Here is a 24299-nt window from a genome sequence, read left to right as displayed (position 1 = left end):
TTGAAGTTAACCTTTGATCTTCAAAGCCATGCTAAATGGATGAATCGTTAAAGTACCAAAGCTTTGTTCCCATGAAAAATCTAATATGTACACGCTGGAGTTTTTCTGCAGCATTAATACAAAAAATGCTGTGAGCTTGCATTTTGTGAGAGGTGACATAACTTGTCTAAATGGTCACTGGATTCTGACTGCAAACATTTCAGCTATACTACTTTCTCCAGTACCAGCAGAATTTCGTACTGTCATTTCATGAAATGTTTAAAGGCACCACAGAAGTGTACACATTCAAACAAAACTCCGACTTGTCATTAATCAATCATTATTCTGTATTCGGTTGAAAGTTTTCAATCTTTTCTCGACTTACCTTCTCTCGAAGTGCCATTTTCAGTCGGAATCACTGGATAGTAATCGAGCAGGGACCCAGGCTGATTCTTTGCCCCTCCCCTCTTCAAAGTTTAGGGATGCTAAAGGCCATTGTCGCACTCTAATTTCTATCTGGCTGAGATCAGCCAACTAGGCACAGATTGAGAATCAAACCTGTCAGTTTCTGCTTTGTATAGCTTAATACTCAGTGCCTTTACTCACCAGGCCATCAGGGGAGCTATTGGTTTCTTGTAAATACTCAGGGAAGGACATTGAGAGGGTTGGGATGCAGGATTCAAAGCTACTAAGAACCAGGAAATCCATCACAGAGTGAGGGACAGTAACCTGAGGCCATTGGCCAACTGAAAGAGCAGCATGAATGGCACCTTTGGAGAAGCTGTCCAGCCTAACTCTTAGCTGGGGAAGGTTGAAGTGTGGAAATATAGATTTGGGGTGTGTGTTCTCTTTTCCACCCACCCTATCATCCGTGTGGTGAAACAACCTGCTACTTACTGTCGAGACATATATGTGTATAGTGGCCATTTGAGTGTGTTGCTGGAGAGAAATCAGTGTCCATGGAATGGTATTCCAGCAAGAAATTGATGCCTTGGGAGGAGAGAATTGGTGAGAACATTATTTTGAAGAGTCCTTTTGATGCGTTCCTGTCCAAAGTATCTCCCACAAAAGTCCCGTGGTACGGAACAGGATAATGGTACAGCAGATTAGAACACCAGTGTGGATTATCGTGAGTGTAAACACCAGGTTTTTCCCTACTATCCTGGATTTCTAATCTCAATGTTTTGTGCAGGGAGGTGCGACGTGGGGGGTGGCAAAAAGTCAGATGGGACTCCCCTCCAGGCTGTTACATTTCCTCCTGCATGCCCTCCTCCTCCCCCACCCCACTACTGCAATTAAAAGTACCAATATGAAAATCAGCATGTTTATGTTTGACCCAAAAGCAATTTTGATGACTTCATGGCCTTGAACATTGTTCTTCACCAAAATTACTGAAGAAAATTAAATTATGTAGGTCATGGAGAGGACCTCCACTTGTGATAAAAGGAAGCATATTTCAGCTATGCCCAGTGTGTGCCAGGTTGTTTTCTATACCCTCATAAATATTATACCAACCTACACATCGTGCCAATGGGGACTGTTGGTCTCCTGTAAAGGCCGGCTCGGGTCTGCACATGAAACCCGACCCGAGCCCGACAGAACCCCGTCAGGCACGAGCCCTTTCATTTTTACCCGCACCCAACCCGACCACCAGAATGTTCAGTTAACCTAACTTCCGTTTTTCACTTTCTAAGCTTGTGCAGATAAGCAGCAAAAACTGTAACTGGACTAGAAAGGTTGTTTAAAAAGTACATTAAGATTGGAGCCATGTACTGGAGATGCTGATGGAGTGTGTCCGACCCAACCCGAGCCCGAATGCCGGACCCAGAAGAGCGACCCAACCCGAACCCGACACATGTCGTCGGGTCCTGTCGGGTAGCTATGCTCCAGTCTCCTGTATATTTTTTGACCATCAGACTCTCAATAGCCTATCTTATCCCTGTCTTACCCCTCCCACTTCTGACCCTGTGGACTCTGGTCTCACCACCACTCTACGCATTTCCCTCCGGAATGTCCTTTCATTTGTGAACAAGACCCTTGCCATCCAAGAACTTATTGAGGATGATTGCAAGAAATCTGTCTGAGGGGTGATGACACTTTTTCCTCTTAATGAAGCCTCCCCACTTGGCTATCCCATCAAGACAATTGTGGTGACGGTCTGGTGTTTATCACCAAATCTCATCTTGACATGACCACCTACTCCGCTGGCATTTTCTCCTTTGAGCATCTCACCTTGTTCTACCCCTCTCGCCTCTAAATCAAAATCATCATTCTCTACTGCCCTCCCAAGTGCGATAAAAGTTTTCTCACCGAGATGTCTTCACTGCTTTCTTCCCTCAGCCACTGCACCGCACTACTTATCCTCAGTGATTTCAATATCCATGTCAACTCATCATGCTCTCTCTCCTCTGAGTTCACTACCCTGTTATCCTCCCTAAATCTCTTCCTCCATGTGAACTCCCCAACCCATATTCACAGCCAACCCTTTGACTTTGCCATCTCACGTGGTCTTACTTGTCCCATCGTATCACAGATAAGGCCATCTCTGATAACTCCTTTGTATCACTATCCACCTACATCTTCCTTCCACACCCTAACCTTTTTTCCAAGAGCAGATATAGAAGGAAATTACAATTTCCAATTCACTTACAACTGCCCTTTCAAAATCCCAACTCTCTTGCCTCTGGCCCTTCATCTGCTACAAGTGTTTCTGCAGCTACTGATTTGCTCAACTGCACCCTCATCTCCGCCTTTGATGCCACAGTCCCCAGTAAAATCATTACTTTCTCTTACCCTGGCCGTACCAGTGAATGGCCCTCATCTTCACTCCCTTAAGTCCGAGGGACGCAGACTTGTAAGTATATGGCGGGCAACTGATTGAGCCATCCGCCGCCAGATCTGTCTGAACCACGTAAAGCACTATCAGATCCTCCTCTTGTCTGCTGAAACTGCTCACCATTCCAAGATTGTTCTGGAATACAAAGGTAATCCCCGGCTTCTTTTCTTTACTGCATACTGTCTTCTTAAACCCTTCTCCCCTGTCTCCTCCATCCTCACCTCCAACAATAAATGCTAGGAGCTCATGGATTTCTTTGCACTAAGATCAACACCGTCCGATCAGCTGCCTCAGTCACGTCCCTGCCTTTCACTAGCCCACCAGGCCAAACTTCTTCTAAAGTTCCTCGCTACCCTAGCCCTGAACTCGCATCTTTCTCTAGTTTCTCTCCTATCTCTCTGAGCCCATCTTGTCCATGACACCCACCTCCTGCATCCTTGATCCTATTCCCACTAAACTGCTGACCACTGAACATCCCCTCCTGGTCCACATATTAGCCGATATTATCAACAGTTCTCTGTCTGCAGGTGTTGTCTCTCTCTCTCTCTCCTTTTAAATCTGCCATCATCAACCCTGCACCCCACTGTGCTTACCATCTACCACCCCATCTTCAACCTCCATTTCCTCTCCAAAGTCCTTGATAGTGTTCTTTCCCATCTATCCTGGAACTTCATGTTTGAATCCCTCCAATCGGGTTTCTGCCCACCACAGTACCAAAACGGCCGCTGTCAAAGTCACAAATGGCATCTTATGTGACTGTAACAAAGGTAAATTATCATTCCTTGACCTCTCTGCAGCCTTTGACACAGTTGACAACACAGTCTTCTCCAATGCCTCTCCAATGTTGTCCAGCTGGGTGGGATAGCTCTCACCTGGTTCCATTCTTATCTATCTAATCGTAGCCAGGGTATCACCTGCAATGGCTTCTCTTCCCACTCCAGCACTGTTATCTTTGGTGTCCCCCAGGATCTACCCTTGGCCCCCTCCTATTTCTCATATACATACTGCCACTCGGCGACATCGCCCAAATGCACAGCGTTAGTTTTCACATGTACGCTAATGGCATCCAGCTGTATGTCACCACCTTTCTGGACTCCTCCACTGTTACTAATTATCAGACTGTTCACTCAACATCCAGTACTGGATGAGCAGAAATTTTCTCCAGTTAAATATTGGGAAGACCAAAGCTATTGTTTTTGGTCGCCGCTCCAAACTCCATTCCCTAGCTACTGACTCCATCCCTCTCCCTGGCAACTGTCTGAGACTTTTTTTATATTCTTTCACAGGATGTGGGTGTCACCTCCTATGCCACCATTTAGTGCCCATCCCTAATTGCACTTGAGAAAATGGTGGTGAGCTGCATTCTTGAACCGCTGCAGTCCATGTGGGGTAGGTCCACCCACAGTGCTATTAGGAAGGGAGTTCCAGGATTTTGACCCAGTGACAGTGAAGGAATGATGATATAGTTCCAAGTCAGGATGGTGTGTGGCTTGGAGAGGAGCTTGCAGGGTGTTGGTATTCCCACACATCTGCTGCCCTTGTCCTTCTAGTTGGTAGAGGTCGCGGGTTTGGAAGGTGCTGCCTGAGTAGCCTTGGTACATTGCTGCAGTGCATTTTGTAGATGGTACACAATGCTGCCGCTGTGCGCGGTGCTGGAGGGAGTAAACGTTTGTGGACGGGGTGCCAATCAAGCTTTGTCCTGGACGGTGTTGAGCTTCTTGGGTGTTGTTGGAGCTGCACCCATCACGCTCCTGACTTGTCTCATACAATTCTGCCTAGAATCTCTAAAGCTGCAGGCCAGTAAACCTTTTCTTTCCTATGGTGTGGGTTGGAGTTACAAATATCTTCAAACACTTGTATAATTGGAAATTGTAGTGTATTTCTTAATCAGCTAGCTGTTATGTGTAAACAAAATGCCACAGACTCCAACATATGAATAGCTTATAATAAATAAATCAAGCTGGAAGTACTTGGTCATCATAGTTGTAAGAAATAGGAAAGGAAGCAGAGAGACTAAATTGCCAAGGAAATTAGAATTATGCCATTGTAATATCATTGCATTCAAATTAAGGCATGCTGCAGGAATATACATGTCCCAGAGAACTATAAATCAGCTGTCACATTTAACCCTTCCCTTGCATGCTTGCAGTTTACTTAGTATTGCAAATATAATTGTATGATGGCACAGCAAATCCCTTAATTCCTGCCTTCCACAGCTCACGAGTGGAAATGCACTGAATCTCAAGTGCTAGGAGAGCAGTATATTTAAAGATGCTAAGGGGGCATCAGTGCTGTATGGCCACAACATTGGAATTGTAAAGATGATTTTGATCTTTTTTTTCCAGCAACACGAGTTAGAATTGCTTAGCAGGACAACAACCACCACCTGCATTTATATAATGCCTTTAACATAGTAATACATACCAAGGCATTTCACAGGCCTACTCTCAAGCAAAAATGACACCGAGCTACAGAAGGAGATATTAGGACAGATGACCAAAAGCTTAGGCAAGAAGGTAGGTTTTAGGGAGCGTCTTAAAGGAGGGTTGCGAGGTGGAGAGATTTAGACAGGGAATATCAGAGTTTAGGGCTTAGGCAGCAAAGGCTCAGCCGCCAACAGTGGAACAATTAAAATCGCTAATACACGAGAGGCCAGAATTGAAAGAGTACCAAGATCGCAAAGGCTTGTAGGGCTGGAGGAGGTTTCAGAGATAGAGAGGGGAGAGATCATGGAGGGATTTGAAAACAAGGGTGAAGAAAGCAGTAGCAGAACTATCCTACTGGTAATAGCAACATAAAAACTAACGTTCCTCCACTGCTAAAATTGCCATTCCAAATCTGCATTGAGTTTTACTGGGGTTCAACACCGGGTTGTTGAATGTTTGGCAATATCTTTCTCTCTTTGTCCCCCTTCACAAATGATGCTGTTTCTACAACACAGTAATGCCAGTAATGGACTCTCTACTGCAGTTGCTGCCAACATTTATCCCTCAACCGTTAAAATAGATTATCTGTTCATTTATCTCTTCGCTGTTTACCATCCTGTGTGCCACATTTCCCTACATTACAATTGTGACTACACTTCAAAAGTACTTCTTTGGCTGTAAAGCACTTTAAGACCTACTGACGTGAAAGACACTATATACGTAGCATGGAGATTTTGTATGTGCTGTGGTTTGTTACTACGTGCCACCCAACCATGAACAAAGTGACTTATTTTCACATAAGTGATTTTTTTTTTAGCACTGCGAGGTTACAGTGACAAGGACTGAAAAGTTATCATTTTATATAACAGGAGTTTATACGAATTGCAACGAAAATGCATAGAAATTTGGTGCATGTGCTTTATAAATATACTTGGTCAGAAACTTCCTGCCTCCAAAACTTAATACCAGTTTAAAGATTAATACTGATAACCAAGTGAAATGAACTCCTGTAATGTGCCGTTGCTTGTTTTGTTGGTACCTCTTCTGTTGCTCATCTGCTCTCCATGCTCCCCTTCTGTCGCTGTAAACCCTGATGAGCAGAAGGCCAGCACTAAAGCTTTGCCTACTGCGGTGGGGCATTGAACTGGGATCCCCATCTGTCAGGCCTGTGTGTTTTATAAAGACTGCAACAGCTGGCTATGCTTTCTAAAAAAAACATTCGGATCATTTGTGCTTCAGAAATGTGTGTTATTTCCTTTTAGTTTGGAGGAGTTTGGAGAAAATAAATATGATTGGTTCTACCAATGGTGAAAGATATTTTATGAAAACCTAAAGAATGATGATTCTTATGTTTTATTTGCCTTTTAAGAATAGCATTCAGAACATTTGCAATTCAGTCTAATTGCATTACAGTTCTTTCTGTTTCAATCTATTCCACCAGCAGTCACATGGGACTGCAGAATATAGGGGAGAGCTGACAGCCTGGTGTAAGCAAATCTACCACAGGGCTGACATCGCAGTCAAAGTGGAAAGGTTCAAAGGAGGAACTAATGCAATATTTCTAATAAAATTGAATCAGTGTAGATTATGTTAATACTGTGTCACCTTCAGCTGCCTTCCATATTTTGGTTTGAAATTATCTATGGTAAAGCACTGGGTCTAAAGGAGTGTAAAGCACATTTGTTACATAGCAAAGTCAAGCTTGCTAATTTACTTCTGGCTGTTATAGTTGATGCTTTTTTAAAAAAATACAATAAGTAATACACATCAATGTAAACCATGCCTGTTTCATTGTTTCTGTCAATGTTTATGCTGCAGTATTGGAGGAAATTTAAGAATAGAAATTGTCTTTTGTACTGTAGAGCTTTGTTGAGTTTTAATTGAGCTGGAGAGCAGACAGTGGCATGAAGTGTCTGCTGGGGGCACAATTGCTAGAATGCACTGGACACTGTCAGCTTTGCCAAGTGAAGCTACACTCCGGTTTCTCCACAAACTACAATAGCATAAACCTGTACATAAAATCTCTGATGAATCAACTCAAGCAAGCAGTGTTATCAATTGTAATCGATTAATGACTGGAATATTCTCCAGCATCACAAAAAGGAGTGAGATCGACCAGAAATGAGCCATTCTTCAACTGACTGCTTTGATTTGCCCATGGTACATAAGAACTGTGACAGGCAGTTAATAGAATCCACATAGGTGTATCTTGCTTTATCATAATAGACTGAATTTATACCAACTGAAACTGCATTTAAAATAATTGCAACAGAAGCAGGAGAAACTAATCAGGGTCAGGCTTAAACTGATAATTGATCACTGCAGGTACATGTAATTAACACTGGATTCATGTGACCACAGGTGCCAGTGCATCTGAGATTCTGGGTGCAATGTGAAGAACACCCCCAAACGGGCAGAATCGGCGCAAACGAGTCATGCCAACCTGTGGCCAGGTTTGTGGGTGGGTACTGCTTGGGGCTGATGACTTTTGAACAGTGGTAAACGATTGTGGATACTCCAATATAAAGTGGTTATGGGCATAACTTATAGGTTTAAAATCTGCGATTTTTAGAGTCATTTCATTCGATTCGTCCCAGATTATACCGATATCTGGGCGGAAATCATGCTGAAACTCGAGGCCAGTGTTTCAAAGCAGCCAAGTGATTACGTATTGGTAAAGCGTTGCAAATAACTCACTTTGTGTGCTCCAGTTTTATTTTGTTTTGTCAATTCTTCAGTAAAGTACCATGTGATAGTTAAGAATTCCATCTTGAGTTTCTGTGGAGGGCTAACACAACCTAAATCATCACTTCTACAAACATAACTATTATTGTAGTTAATGTCCATCACTTCTTGTGTTATAGGTAATGCAACTACCCAACAAAATATGTGAAACAGCCAACTTCCGGTGCTGTCTTCAGAGCAGTATTGATGGTCTAAAGAAGGCTGCATACAGAAGCAGGCTCTGTAGCAAGCAAAACAACAACTTGCATCTGTATGGCACCTTTAGCATAGAAAAACATCCCATAGCAGTTCTCTTAGTGTGAAGAAAATGCCAACCCAATGAAGAAGGGTACCAAAAGCTTGGGTCAAAGTGGTAGGTTTTAAGGTGGATCTTAATAGAGGAGAGAGAGAGGCGTTTAGGAACACAGTTCCAGAGCATGAGGGCTAAGCAGCCAAAGATGCAGCTACAACTGGTGGAATGAAGGTGAGATACACAAGCTGGGGTTGTTCTCCTTGTCGTAAAGGAGATTTGATGTGGTGTACAAGATTATGACAGGTTTAGATAAGGTAAGCAAAGAAAAGTTGCCATTAGCTGATGGTACAAGAACTAGGGGACACAGATTTAAGGTTTTGGTCAAGAGCTACAGGGGGGATCATTTTTACACAGCAAGTAGTAATGACCTGGAACTCACTGCCTACAAGAGTGGTGGAAGCAGACACGATCAATGATTTCAAGAGGAAATCAGATGGCCACTTGAGGGAAATAAACTTGCCAGGCTACAGGGATAGAGCAGGGGAATAGAACTGACTGGATTGCTCTATAAGAGAGCTGGTGTGGACTCGGGCCAAATGGGTGCCTCCTGAGCTGTTATTACTATTCAAAATAAGCAGTTTTAGTCTAGCAACGCAGAGATAATGGAGGAATTGAGAGAGGTGGTGGAGAGTGGGCGGCGCAGTGGTAAGCACCGCAGCCTCACAGCTCCAGCGACCCGGGTTCAGTTCTGGGTACTGTCTGTACGGAGTTTGGAAGTTCTCCCTGTAACCGCGTGGGTTTCCGCCGGGTGCTCCGGTTTCCTCCCTCAGCAAAAAGACATGTAGGTTGATAGGTAAATTGGCCATTGTAAAAAAAACAATTGCCCCTAGTGTAGGTAGGTGGTAGGAGAGTTGAAGGAATGTGGTAGGGAATATGGGATTAAATGTAGGATTAGTATAAATGGGTGGTTGTTTGTCAGCACAGACTCGGTGGGCCGAAGGGCCTGTTTCAGTGCTGTATCACTCTATGACTGAGAGTTAGAGCTGGGTGTCATCTGCATATATGCATGTGATTTTGCCAAGGGGTAGCAGCATGTAGAGGAGGGTGCCATGGAAAGATCCTTGTGGAACTCTTGAGTTGACTGTTGTGGGGTAGGAAGCAGCCGTATGTGGTGATGCTCTGGCTAACACTCGGGACAGAAGTTGGGAAATGAGAGAATGAGTCTAACTGAGAGATGGAAAAATTATTTTTTCATGGGCAGTAAATTACCTTGTATAATGGATTTTTTAAAGTTTAGAGAGAATGTTAAGTCAAAACAAAAATTTGGAGAATTCTGTAGTCTGGTAAGTGATTTGTGTAGCTTTAAACGAATGTAAGCAGGGAGATGCTTTGATTATCGTTTTCAAATGAATCCTTTTATGATTGTGGTAAATGACGAGCTGATTCCTCTTGCTACTAGTATTTTGCTGCATTTCACCAGCAGTTGGAAGAAGAGGTCACCTTTATGGTGCTGTGATTGGTTGGAGATTTTAAGTAGTTGGCACTTTGCCCAGCACACTGGAAACGCATCATGATGTATGTGTAAATTAATTTGCTGGTATCTCCAGCAAACATTGAGCGACACACACTTCTATCCGGTTTATTTTTCTCTTTTTAAAAAAATCTTTTGAAATATTGTAAAAATGTGATGTAATAACTGAAAGTTTAATTATTAATAAACACCATCTGCAAGAAAGGGGTAATGCGCTAACTATAACCAAAATTTTGTCTTACGTCACTATACTTCAAAACTAATTTTTGAAATATTTCAGTGTGATTAGGGACTATATAAATGGAATTGTTGTTAAAACAGTTTCCAAACTGGAAAGGCCAGTACAGTATTTGTATAATTTCTGATATTTATAGTCATAGAGAGATACAGCACTGAAACAGGCCCTTCGGCCCACCGAGTCTGTGCCGACCATCAACCACCCACTTATACTAATCCTACATTAATCACATATTCCCTACCACCTACCTACACTAGGGGCAATTTACAATGGCCAATTTACCTATCAACCTGCCAGTCTTTGGCAGTGGGAGGAAACTGGAGCACCCGGCGGAAACCCACGCGGTCACAGGGAGAACTTGCAAACTCCACACAGGCAGTACCCAGAACTGAACATGGGTCGCTGGAGCTGTGAGGCTGTGGTGCTAACCACTGCGCCACTGTGCCGCCCATATATTTATATTTATATATTCTCTGGTTATCTAAGGTCAGGTGAGGAGGAGATGGTAGTGTAGGGGTGCTGTCGCTGAAATAGTAATCCAGAGGCCCAGGCTAATGCCATGGGGACTTGGTTCAAATCCCACCATGGCAGCTGGTGGAATTTAAATTTAATTATAAACTCAATTAATTAATAAAAATCTGGAATTGAAAGCTAGTCTCCCTTATGGTGCCATGAAACTATCATCCATTGTTGTATAAAGCCATCTGGTTCACTAATGTCCTTTAAGGAAAGAAATCTTCTGTCCTTACCTGGTCTGTCCTACATGTGACTCCAGACCCACAGCAGTGATTGATTCTTAACTGCCCTCTGAAATGGCCCAGCAAGCCACGTGTGTGTCAAGGGCAATTAGGGTTATGCAACAAATGCTGGCCTTGCCAGCGATGCCCACATCCAATGAAAGAATTTTTAAAATCCTTTACGAAACAGATTAGAGTGCAAATCCTGCTAGTGTATGAGTTCCGCAATCTTTCAAAGGGGAAATTAAACATATATTTGACAAGAAAAAGTTTGCAGGATTATGGGGAAAGAGCTGGCATAGTTGCAGTGGGCTGAATGACCTCCTTCTGGGCTGTACAATTCTGTGATTCTAAGCCTATATTTCCTTTCTCTATACTTCAATAATTTTGTTCATGTACACAGTGCACATTTGAGCAAAAGATTAATGGTTCTAATCTTCAACTCTCAAATGATAAACCATTAAATTGTTTTTTTACAATAAATGATGACCACCTTGTTATTGACTGCATTGTTAATGCCAACCCTTTGCGGCCTATTGTATAATACATGGGGAGACATGATTTACAAAATGATACAAGTGGAGTGTGGAATCATGTTTTCTGTCACTCTTTCAAAATGCACCAGTAACCTACAAACGTTCCTTACTGTAATCAACATAATGAAATTGGCAGAGAGGTTCATCATAGAAATAAGAGTAAGTTTCAGAGCTTTGACTATTTTTCAGTGGGGTGCGGCTTTAACCTTCAAGATCTTATTAAGAACATCTTGGAATTAATTTCACAAAAAACAAATGTTTCAGTTTTTCCCCAACCCTTTTCCAGTGTCCTATAATATGGGAAATTAACAAATTTAAAAGTGTTAAGATTTTTGCTCCATTTGTCACAAAGGATTTGACCATTGTATTTTTAATTAACATATATAATACTACAGCATGATTTAATAGCATTCTTAATAAATGTACACTGTACTAGAATGCATGACGCTTGATTGCAAAATTTTTGGGGTTGAGGAGCTACCAAATTAAAAATCTTAAACAAAGAGATACCTGCTTCCCCACCTCCAACTGGTTCACTGAGTTTATCCAGTGCATGGTGGAGCCACATCAACCAAGGAGGATTGTTCCTAGTCTGTTCTGAGTTATCTTAGCTAGGGTAGAAGTGTTACTATTGGACTGTCTGCCTCTTGGTCAGGGAGGGGAAAATCAGCTTGTGTTCCCTGCGCTGTTTGGTATCCAGCACCTTCTGGAAGTGTGCATGTGTGGATGTTTGAGAACATAATCAGGTTTGATTGTTGTACTGACTGATGCTCAGTCATCTGAATAATAGCCACTTGGCTAGGGTACTGGATGTTGCCTGTTTGCTGAGGTGCAAAACCCTTACAAGGAAAGAAGGGAGGGGGAGAAAATTGCCAAAAAAGAAAGTTGAAGTGAGAAATGGACCTTTTTTATTTAGTTTTTGAAAGGCAATTTTAATAATGTACAACAGGGTCATTTTTTAAGATTGTATCTTAGGTTATTGAAAGGACATTAGATTCCTTTGCTCAGTTCTGGAGCATTTTGTTCACAACTGCCTCAAACTAAAATGTCATGCTTGCTGAAGGAGCAGCTCCCAAACCGGTTGGGTCCGAATGATATACTGTGCTGTAGTGTTAGGTTTCATGCCACCAAAGGCTTTGTAGATTGAACTCCTCAAGTGTGATGTTAATGATGCTTGAATCTGGTTTGGGGTAGATGAAAGGGAGCATGTGCTTTGTGCAGTGAACGATGTGAAAATCAAATTCACCTTGAGTTGTCCTCCCCACCCATCACCCCCCCCACCTCCCACTTTCTTTGAAAAGAGTGCTGATAAACTGAAAGGGATGAGCTTCTGGCTCTTCAAGGGGAGTGCATAACAAATGAAAGCTACTTTAGTCAGATTCAAACAGACCTCTGTCAAAATCATTAAGGCATCTTCAGCTCCTATCCTGTTTAAAACAATGAAAGAAAATCCATTGCTTGTTGCTGTTGCACAGACTGTCTCTGATTACCAGTGTTGTTTTCAAGGTAGCCATTTTATAACAGTTGTAGAGTACATATGGCTGGAATTTCAGCAAATTAGTATGAGAAAATAGTATGTTTGAAATAATTTCCAGAGGAGTGTAACAAATATCATTGTGTACCAGTACAGGGGGTAATTTCTATGTTATGTTTGCTATTTATCTTCACAGTCATCACTCATTGATGAATGGGGGCCATTTTCTACACTTCCCACTGCTGGCCCACGATACACTACCTTGGACAGTGTACTTTTGGTGCAATCTATTGCAAGTTTATAAACAAATTTTATACTTCTACAAACATGGGAATAAATTGAAATATAAGGTTATACAAACTAAGGGTTCAGTGTGGGTGGGGTAGCAGGAGACTTGCTGTGATCGGGGAAAAGGTGGATTAGCACCACCATCAGCAGATGGGGTAGCCTGGCACATGAGAGATCCAAGGCTTTCTTGTGAGAGCATAAGAAATAGGAGCAGGAGTAGGCCGAGCCTGCTCCGCCATTCAATACAATCATGGCTGATCTTTGACCTCAATTCCACTTTTCTGCCCAATACTCATATCCCTTGATTCCCCTAGAGTCCAAAAATCTATCTAGCCCGGCCTTGAATACACTCAGACTTGAGCATTCAAAACTGTCTGTGGTAGAGAATTCCAAAGATTCACAACCCCTTTGGGTGAAGAAATTTCTTCTCAACTCAGTCTTAAATGATCAACTGCTTATGCTGAGACAATGCCCCCTAGTTCTAATCTCACTGGCCAGGGGAAATAACCTCTCAGTGTCTACCCTGTCAAGCTCCCTCAATCTTGTATGTTTCAATGAGATCACCTCTCCTCCTAAACTCCAGAGAGTATCAGCCCAATCTACTCAACCTCTCATCATTGAACAGCCCTCTCATCCCAAGAGTCAATCTAGTAAAGCTTTGTTGCACTGCCTCCAAGGTACGTCTCTCCTTCCTTAGATAAGGAGATCAAAACTGTGCATAGTCCACAAGGAAACCTGAAAAATAAATATTTAATTTACCTTCTGGGCCTCTAATGGTCCAGGATTTGGCTGCGGTAGGTTTGAAGCTGACGTTTCTCCCCCTCGCACTAGTCGCTCAGGCCTCAGTTTGATATTGCAGATCAGGTCTTGGTGACATCATTGGATCTAATCAGCATATTCGGGACAGGACACTGCCTCCTTCATGTAGGTGTTCTGCTTGCCTGCCCCAAGGAGTAGGTTAATATCGGGACATGGCAGGATAGAGGGGGGTAAATGACTTGCATTACTTTAGCTGCCTCCCACCTGGTATCTGCCAGGCAGACAGTTAAAATTGGACCCAGTATATCTAAATCACAACTATAGAAGGATTTTTGGTCCTTTGTAGCGCTCCAATTATCCCTTTCCACTTTTTTGATGCTCTGATGTACTTTTCTTGCTGTTCCAAAAGAATACCTGCCTAGGTTGCTTCTTGAACCAACCCAATGAGGGGGAACAATCCAATCTATTTTCCATCCCTTTGCATGTTATAGAATGAACAAATGGCTTTACGCATGAACACAGATTTCATCTCACTATTTTGCAGTCCTTGGGTAAGTCACTTTGCTCTTCTCATTAATAACATTGGTTTCAATGTGTCTGTAATTGATGACTTAGAATTAGAAATGCTTTTCTACATAAAAAAAAACTAGTGTACTGAAACTTTTAAAAGAATATTGGTGAAAGCCACCAGATACCTCAGTTGACAAAAGTTGCTAGAAAATCCTGGGTTTGGTTCCCCAGTCTTTGCTAACTTAGCAGATCTCAACTTGGGGCAGCCTTTGAGGAGAGAGTGCTACAGTTGGTCCTAGCATTTATGGGTTAAGGTGATGACAGTTACGAATTTCCTTCTTGAATACTATCCTGCAACCCTGACATATGCATAGATGCCAGGTAAGAAATGAGCCTCGGCCTGGCTGTGATGCTCCCAAGGTTAAATAGTCTGTCAGCACTCGATATCCAGGCCTACATATGGAGAATGGCTACTTAGATGAGGTACTGGAAGAGAACTGGTACCTGTGAAACTGTACCCTAGCAAAGAAAGGGGGTGAGGGAGAAATAACCAAAAATAAACTTACTGCTGCTCACTTCATTTATTTTCCAGTGGATATGCTATGATTAGAAGCATTTCTGACCCTCAAGCACCTTTGCTGTTCAAATAGAGCCTCAGGAGGGGCTTCCATATTGCTGTAACTCCAATTAGAGAAAACTAGTTAAGCATAGAAAGGAGGGCTTAACTTGAGAGGAACATTTGGTGACCTGATAAGGGATCATTAACAGATCGTGTGACTTTCTTATAATTTAATATGTGATCTAAATTAGATTTAACTGTCATGTCTATGACACAAAAAAGGAACCAGCTTTAATAAATATTTTTAAAATGTAGAAGAAGCATCTGTTAAATAGGTAAATCAATCAAACTGCTTTAGATACCTGAGTGTATTGTTTTAAAGAATTGTACTCATTTCAATTATACTTTTTTGAATCAATTTTTGAAAATGTATTGGTTTTGTTATTATCTCTTAGGCTTTAGATGAAGTACTTTGGATTGTGTTTTAGATCCAGTTTTTTCCGCTAGCTGTGCTCAAATCATGAGGTAACGCAGTTGTGCTCTCCACAGTTCATGTTTCAAATAGGGTAACCTGGACCTTTTCTCATGTTTTGGTGTCTCACGCTGTTGGCTTTTTCACAGGTCCCAGCAGATATGATTATTAATTATAAATACCAGCTGATAAATAGAGCCTATTCTCTGAAGGAGAAACCAGTTTGTATTGCTGTTTGAGACCATGCTGCATAATTACAATCATCAATCATAAACCGAAAAGCTACATAAATAGGATTCTGTTTTAAAGTATTAAAATTGTTTACGGTCTTTAACAAAATAGTAGTGTAAATTCTATTAAGATAGAAGTGTGTAAAGGGAAAGAAATGCAGTTGTTCAGGTTGTGTTATATACTTAATAATAATTTAAAGATTCAAAAACAACATTAATTTATATAGCACCTTTACTGTAAAACATCCCAAGGTGTAGGCAGACAAACATGGAACTTGTGCCATAGGAGGAGATATTCGGAGTGATCAAAAGCTTGCTCAAAACGGTAGCTCTTAAGGGAGGACTTAAAGTAGAAGAGAACGATGGATAAACAGAGGAAATTACAGAATAGGAGGCTTCGATGTCTGAAAGCACAGCTGCCAATGATAGGGCGAAAGGAGGGAGGGGGCTCGAAGGGAGAGGTGAAAAAAATGGAGAGTTTGGGCATGGTGTAATAAGGCTGGAAGACGTTGGAGACGAGGCAGGGTGAGGCTACAAAGGGGCTTAAATAGAAAAGTTATAGTTTAAAATTGGAGGTGTTAGGGGACTGGGAGCCAATGTAGGTCAGGACGTATAGGAATGATGAGTAAGCGGGTCTAGGGTACGAGCAGAAGGGTTTTGGATGAGTAGTAGTTTACAGTAGAATATGGAGGCTGGGTGGCTGGCCAGGAGACCATTAGATTATCAAGTCAATTATCAAGAGGTGGAAGTAGGTGGTCTCAGTGATGCCGAAGATATGGTTTTGGAAGTTCAGTTTAGGGTTGAATAGGATGCTGAGGTTGTAAACCGTTTGGTTCAGCATGAGAGTGTAGTGGCAGGGCTACAGATGTTTTGGCAGCCAAAGATGCTGGCTTTGGTCTTCAGCTGTTGAACTGGAGAAAATTGTGGTTCAGTCAAGAAAGATAGTCTGACAGCACAGGGATAGAGACAGGTGACGAAAAATGGTGCTGTTTGTCATCAGCATACATGTGAAAGCTGACTTTTATTTCTTCTGATGATAGCACCTAGGGGAAGCCTGTTACTGAGAAAAAGGAGGGGCCAAGGGTAGATCTTTGGAGTCTCCAAAGGTGACCGTTAGAGAATGGAAAGAAACTATCGCTGGCTATGGTGGATAGACGAGGGACAAAACAAGGGCAATTCCACCAAGCTGAACAGCACGGTGTTGGAGGAAGGTGGTGCAATCAACCATACCATGGACTGCAGAGTTCAAAGAGGGAAATTGCACCATGGTCACCATCACAGATGATGCAATTTGTGATTCTGATTAGGATCGTATCAGTGCAATGTCTGGAGCGAAAACCTGATTGGAAAGATTCAAACATGGAGTTGCAATGAGCACTTATTTCTGAGCTGACAGCACGTTCAAGGACTTCAGTGGAAATGGAGGATGGAGATAATTCAGTAATATTGAAGTTAACTTACAGCATTGAGCAAAATTCTGACTTAGCACAATTGCATTATTTTGTTGTATATAATTGCACAAATCCTATGTTTTTCAATCCCCTGCATTGTAATCTTGAAAATATTAAAAGTATTTTTTCAATGTTTAAACTTTTCCAAGCTTCAATTGTATAGAACCTTGGTTAGACTGCACCTGGAGTATATGTGCAGTTTTGGTCCCCTTAGCTTAGGAAGGATAGTATTGCCAGAGAGGGAGAGCAATGAAGGTTCACCAAGTTCGGTCCCGGGATGGCAGGACTGTCCTATGAAGAGAAATTGGGGAAACTGGGCCTGTATTTTATTTTTATTCATTTATTATTTTATTTAGAGATACAGCACTGAAACAGGCCCTTCGGCCCACCGAGTCTGTGCCGACCATCAACCACACATTTATACTAATCCTACACTAATTCCATATTCCTACCACATCCCCATCTGTCCCTATATTTCCCTACCACCTACCTCTACTAGGGGCAATTTATAATGGCCAATTTACCTACCAACCTCTAAGTCTTTGGCATGTGGGAGGAAACCGGAGCACCCGGAGGAAACCCACGCAGACACAGGGAGAACTTGCAAACTCCGCACAGGCAGTACCCAGAATTGAACCCGGGTCGCTGGAGCTTTGAGTTTTAGAGTTTTCTAGAGTTTTGAAGAATGAGAGGTGATCTCATTGAAACCTACAAATTACTTAAAGGGATAGACAGGGTAGATGCAGGTAAGATGTTTCCCCTGGTTGGGGAGTCTAGAAGGGAACACAATTTCAAAAAAAGGGGGAAGCTTAGGACAGAGATGAGGCTACATTTTTTTACTCAGAGGGTTGTGAATCTTTGGAATTCTCTACCCCAGAGGGCTGTGGAAGCTCAGTCATTGAGTAAATTTAAAGCAGAGATTGACAGATTTCTAAATACAAATGACAAAAGGGGATATGAGGATAGTGTGGGAAAAAGGCATTGAAGTGGATGATCAGCCATGATCATATTGAATGGTGGGGCACGCTCAATGGCCTGAATAGTCTACTCCTGCTCCTATGTTCATATAAAATTATTCTCAGCATTTACTTTGTATCTATATTTTTTTAATCCATGTATTAATATTGGTTTATGAGGGAAGAGATAACACTGTTCCATTAGATTTTTTTTCATCAGTTGGTGTCCAGCTTTTCCAAAAGACAAACCATATGGAGAACAACATTTGCCACTGTGAATTGGAAGTTATCTTGATCCGCCCTCTATGATTTGTGCATTGCCAACAAAATTAAAGGAAGTGCATGTTCAGATTCTACACAAGTTCCATTGTTGCGTTAGTGGAATTGCACTGACGTGCTGCTTCAGCAGCCAAGGTGAAAGATGCCTCTGGCACCTTTTTTGTTTCAAGTAGCTTTGGGGTGTTCCTTGGAATTGAACTTAATTTACCTTTGTAGAAATTCTCAAATTAATTTTCCATGTTTTAGCAATGTAAGGGTGACTCTAAAATGGAATTTTTCCTAAATTAAAATTACTCAATTGTGACAGAGTTCAAGTTTACAAATGTTAAAATGAGTGTTTCAGTTGTGTACTATAGTACTCTCATGGTGTGTTTATTTTCATACTTCGGGTTTTTTACAGGCCAGTGTTTTTTGCTGTAAGTATTGAATGAATATACGTTAAAATTGGGATTTATTTTGCGTGCATGAAAAGTTATAGCTTTGGTTAGTTCTGCTGCACTGGAGCCTCCTTGTGAAGGACCACTTTCTCTTTTTCACCTCCTTTCTTTCCTACATTGCTCTTTCCCTCTTCTCTCTCTCTCAACCCCCCCCCCCCCCCCGTCTGTGTGTCAGTTCGGAGTTAATCATTCATTCCGATGACAAGATCTCAGGCACTAATAATAAGGGGGAAGCATGTAAAAATTAGGAATAAAAGCAACCTCGACTAACAAATACTTTGTTTTGTGGGTTTTATAGGGGAAGGAAGTTGAAGCATTTAAATTGCTCAGGAGTGAATCGGTCAAAGAGAAACTGGGCAAAGCGAGAGAACATCGAGGAGAAACTCAATTGAGAATTCTAAGCATGAGATGATTAAAAGGTCTTGTGAGGGATACATGCCCGGCACTATTTTCAAGCCCAGTCCTACTGTAATAAATAAACCATTACTGCAATGCCTTACTTTTAAAGGAAGGCTGGAATAGAGGAGAAAATCGGGGGAAATGCAAGAAATAATTTTCCCCACCATAATTTTCTCTCTTCTCTCTCTTTCTAGATTGTATTTTGATCATTTTTGTTGCAGCTCTTCCCTCCCCCGCACATAACACTGACACACACGTTCTCCCAGCCTGATTGAAAATCTGCCTCGTTTCCTCAGAAACCGCAGCTGCTGCTGGTGGAAAACACGTCAGACTGGCCCTCTAACACGCACAGATGTGCCTTTGTAAATCCAGAGAAATGCGGAGATGGATTGCGTGCTGAGGACAAATATCCTCCCTCAGAGGAAGGAGCCAATGCTAATGGCAGGCTTGTTTCTTTTTTAAAAAAAAGACTTGTTTTCCTGCCTCTAACCTCAAAACATACTGTGCTAAAGTTTTATGCATAAGAATAAGGATGAAGCCATGGCCGTTCACTGTAGTTTTTGTTTTTAATCGAGAACCGTGTCAATATTTATCAGGTTCCACAGCCATTGTTCCTTTGAACATCCTTGTATTTATAAAAATAATTTCAGGGTTTTCCCTCCCTCCTTTTTGTAAAAAGCATTCTGCTCTTTTTCTTTCATTTCTACTCCTATCACGAGTTCCTATTTCTCCTTTTTATGCCCTCCCCCGTGACATTTTGCTGGCTGTAGATTTATTGGTATCCGCTGATGTGCTGTACTTTGAATAACGTCCCATTTAATTTGCTTTTAGGAGAGGAGTGTTGTTTATCATGCCATCTCCTGCCAGATCTCCACCCTTTTTTTTTCCTTTCCAAGCCAGATGAGTTGCAGCTCGTTCTATGTAATTAAAATGAGTACATGAGGGTGGTTGAGAGGAAGGGGGAAAAAACATAAAGCTCAGAAGGTTGAAGCTCTGCTGAACCAGACAAAAACAGGGCTGGTTGTGCAAGCGTGGAGGAGGGGTGCTTGTGCTGTGATTGGCCCAGCTCTGGGCTCAGAGCAGCTGTGGGAGCAGAGCGGTAGATGGCAGTTACTGCTAAAGCACTTTAGTTCCATTTGTTTAATAGATGCTAGTCAGAGCCAAATGAATGTTCATTAGCCATGACTGGCGGGAAAACTGAGTCAGGGCTTATTTTTTTTTAAAAGGGGGAGGAGGCAATGACAGGCTGAGCCTGTGGACACTTTCATCTTAAAAGGACATTGTTGACCTTGAAGTCGCTGTGCTTCCTTTTGTTCCTACATAGAGAGACTATTTGAAAACACACAACACAGCATCCTGTTTAACCCTTTGTGGGCTGAATTTTTCCTGAAGTATGTTTTATGTAGTGAAGTGAAATACTGCAACTTATGTACAGGGAATGGGAGAGCGTTCAGGGAATTTCAGCAAGATAATGCAGAAAAATTTGGGATGGGGTGTGTGGGAAATTATACTGAACTGCTACTAGACATTTATAAATGAACTGCTGAGTCTTCCAGAACATGCTAATTTTTATTGTAATGGATGATGCATTGATTTGTTTGAAGGAAGCTTTTGGAGACATTTCAATCTAAAACCTTGTATCTGTACAGATCTGGAGAGATTCTTGCTTCTGCTCTCCCCTCATAGTATCTTCATCCCTTTGTTTGCCATTGACATTAATACAGATCCTAATTGTGGATGAAATGTAGCAAAAGATGACAGATTTCTGAAAAATTAAGGATGGGGAGGAAATGAGTGAGTTTACTGCCTTTTGTGTCATTTTTTTTCCATGCAGTGGAACATGCTGCACATGGACTTCAGGCGCAGCCATTGGGTGTGTAAGCCATGAAAATAAGCTATGTCCAAGGTCTAAGACCAATAACTCAGACAAGTTACAGCTTGGCATGACTTCAACTTGTTTTCAATGTTTTTAAGCGAATAAAGCGAAGTGGGCTTTGAAGCTTTGTAGAATGGTTTTGCTATTTGAAGCCTAAATCATAGAAATTTATGGCACAGAAGGCGGCCATTTAGCCCAGCATGTCTGTGCCGTCTGAAAAAGAACTATCCGACCTAATCTCACTTTCCAAGTCTTTGCCCATAACCTTGAGGCTACGGCACTTTCAGTGCATATCCAATTTTTAAAAAATGTTTTGCTGCCTCCACCACACTTTCAGGCACTGTGTTCCAGACTCTCACCACCTTCTGAGTGAGTAAATTCTCCTCAAATCCTCTCCAATCCTGCTACCAATTACTTTTAAATCTATGACCCCGGTTATTGACGTCTCTGCTGAAGGAAATAGGTCTTTCCTACCCACTCTATCTAGGCCCCTCATAATTTTAAACACCTCAATTAAATCTCCCCTCAGCCTCCTCTATTCCAAAGAAAACAAAACCCAGCCTATCCAATCTGTTCTCATTGTTAAATTTCTCCACTCCTAACAACATCCTTTTTTTAAATTTTTCATGGGATGTGGGGATCACTGGCAAGGCCAGCATTTGTTGCCTGTCCCTAATTGCCCTTGACAATTGAGTGGCTTGTTAGGCCATAATCTTGCTCTGAAATGCTGTTAAACTTTTCACATTGTCAGACACTGATGCATTGAGGGAAATAAAACATTTCCACTTAGGGGCAGAAAGAAATTAAGTTGCTCTCATTTCTGCCCAAATCGGGTATGGTTTCATGGATGCCAGCACCCCTCTAATAACTCAAACAGGCAGCAGTTCTTCAAGCATGAACTTCGACCATGAGTGTCAGTAAGATATTCGAGCATGTAGGACATCATAGTGGAGCCTAATCCTGCAGGAATCCTGGCTGATTGTCTACACCCCTCTCCAAAGGCTGAGGCCATTTTTAACATTCTGACAACTCACCATCAAAGGTAGGGCATTGAACCTGTGGTTTTGCATTACACCAGATAAGGTCCTTTAATGTACTTGGCCATTGGGGATATTATTCATATAAAAATGTCATAGTTACTGATTTGGTTTTCTCCAATCACTGTGGTAAACCCCTGTTCTCTGATACTAAAATTTAAATTCTCCTGATGGCCCGGTGTAGTGCAAAGCCATGCAGACCAAAAGGTTCAAGATTCGGCTTCTGTGTTTCTCTTCGATTAAATCTCCCTTCTTCCCCATTCCACCATTAATGGCAGTCTTCAATTACTAAACATCTGCACCCTGGAATTCTCTTCCCAAATCCCACCATCTTCCCATCCCACCTTCGAAAATATCCTCAATCACGCTTTAAGTGAGGGAGACTGTGGTGTAGTGGTAATGTCACGGAGCTAGTAATCCAAAAGCCCAGGCTAATACCCTTGGGATATTCATTTATATATAAAAAAAACAAGAATTGAAAGCTAGTCTCAGTAATGGTGCCATGAAACCATCATCAATTGTCATAAAAACCCCCCAAAATTTCCAGGGCCTACCTGCCTGGCTTCAGCACCCCCAACCCCACTTACCTGTCTTTTTTTTTCATTCAGGGATGTGGGCGTCGCTGGCTAGGCCAGCATTTATTGCCCATCCCTAATTGCCCTTGAGAAGGTGGTAGTGAGCTGCCTTCTTAAACCGCTGCAGTCCATTTGGGGTAGGTATACCCATAGTGCTGTTGGGAAGGGAGCTCCAGGATTTTGACCCAGCGACAGTGACGGAACGGCGATATAGTTCCAAGTCAGGATGGTGTGTGACTTGGAGGGGAACTTGCAGGTGGTGATGTTCCCATGCATTTTCTGCCCTTGTCCTTCTAGTTGGTACAGGTCGCAGGTTTGGAAGGTGCTGTCTAAGGAGCCTTGGTGCATTGCTGCAGTGCATCTTGTAGATGGTACACACTGCTGCCACTGTGCGTCGGTGGTGGAGGGAGTGAATGTTTGTAGATGGGGTGCCAATCAAGCGTGTTGCTTTGTCCTGGATGGTGTCGAGCTTCTTGAGTGTTGTTGAAGCTGCACCCATCCAGGCAAGTGGAGAGTATTCCATCACACTCCTGGCTTGTGCCTTGTGGATGGTGGACAGGCTTTGGGGAGTCAGGAGGTGAGTTACTCGGCACAGGATATCTAGCCTCTGACCTGCTCTTGTAGCCACGGTATTTATATGGCTACTCCAGTTCAGTTTCTGGTCAATGGTAGTCCCTAGGATATTGATAGTGGGGGATTCAGCGATGGTAATGCCATTGAATGTCAAGGGGAGATGGTTAGATTCTCTCTTGTTGGAGATGGTCATTGCCTGGCACTTGTGTGGCGCGAATGTTACTTGCCACTTATCAGCCCAAGCCTGGATATTGTCCAGGTCTTGCTGCATTTCTACACGGACTGCTTCAGTATCTGAGGAGTCACGAATGGTGCTGAACATTGTGCAATCATCAGTGAACATCGCCACTTCTGACCTTTATGATTGAAGGAAGGTCATTGATGAAGCAGCTGAAGATGGTTGGGCCTAGGACACTACCCTGAGGAACTCCTGCAGTGATGTCATGGAGCTCAGATGATTGACCTCCAACAACCACAACCATCTTTCTTTGCGCTAGGTATGACTCCAGCCAGCGGAGGGTTTTCCCCCTGATTCCCATTGACCTCAGTTTTGCTAGGACTCCTTGATGCCATTCTCGGTCAAATGTTGCCTTGATGTCAAGGGCAGACACTCTCACCTCACCTCTTGAGTTCAGCTCTTTTGTCCATGTTTGAACCAAGGCTGTAATGAGGTCAGGAGCTGAGTGACCCTGGCGGAACCCAAACTGAGCGTCACTGAGCAGGTTATTGCTAAGCAAGTGCCGCTTGATGGCACTGTCGATGACACCGTCCATCACTTTACTGATGATTGAGAGTAGGCTGATGGGGCGGTAATTGGCCAGGTTGCTTCTGTGTACAGGACATAACTGGGCAGTTTTCCATATTGCTGGGTCGATGCCAGTGTTGTCGCTGTACTGGAACAGCTTAGCTAGGGGTGCGGCAAGTTCTGGAGCACAGGTCTTCAGTACTATTGACGGAATATTGTCAGGGCCCATAGCTTTTGCAGTATCCAGTGTCTTCAGTCATTTCTTGATATCACGCGGAGTGAATCGAATTGGTTGAAGTCTGGCATCTGTGATGCTGGGGACTTCAGGAGGAGGCCAAGATGGATCATCAACTCAGCACTTCTGGCTGAAGATTGTTGCAAGTGCTTCAGCCTTATCTTTCGCACTAATATGCTGGGCT

General features: G+C 42.5%; 1 protein-coding gene across 13 annotated transcripts in view; it reads left to right on the top strand.

Moving 5' to 3' along the window:
* The window catches only part of arid1b (AT-rich interactive domain 1B), a 696888-nt gene that overhangs the window by 381856 nt on the left and 290733 nt on the right, over positions 1–24299 (top strand). For 9 of the 13 annotated variants that reach the window (XM_068044792.1, XM_068044787.1, XM_068044795.1 and 6 more), the window contains one exon: positions 14273–14332. The exons of the other annotated variants lie outside the window; for them this stretch is intronic. In XM_068044792.1, coding sequence (XP_067900893.1) covers positions 14273–14332 — 60 coding nt within the window. The remainder of the gene's footprint in view (positions 1–14272; positions 14333–24299) is intronic. 13 annotated transcript variants of the gene reach the window in all.

The sequence above is a fragment of the Heterodontus francisci genome, chromosome 13 (assembly GCF_036365525.1).
Source record: "Heterodontus francisci isolate sHetFra1 chromosome 13, sHetFra1.hap1, whole genome shotgun sequence".
In the NCBI taxonomy this organism is placed as follows: domain Eukaryota; kingdom Metazoa; phylum Chordata; class Chondrichthyes; order Heterodontiformes; family Heterodontidae; genus Heterodontus; species Heterodontus francisci.
The sequence above is the reverse complement of the archived record's forward strand: the minus strand, read 5'-3'. Positions and strand labels throughout refer to the sequence as shown.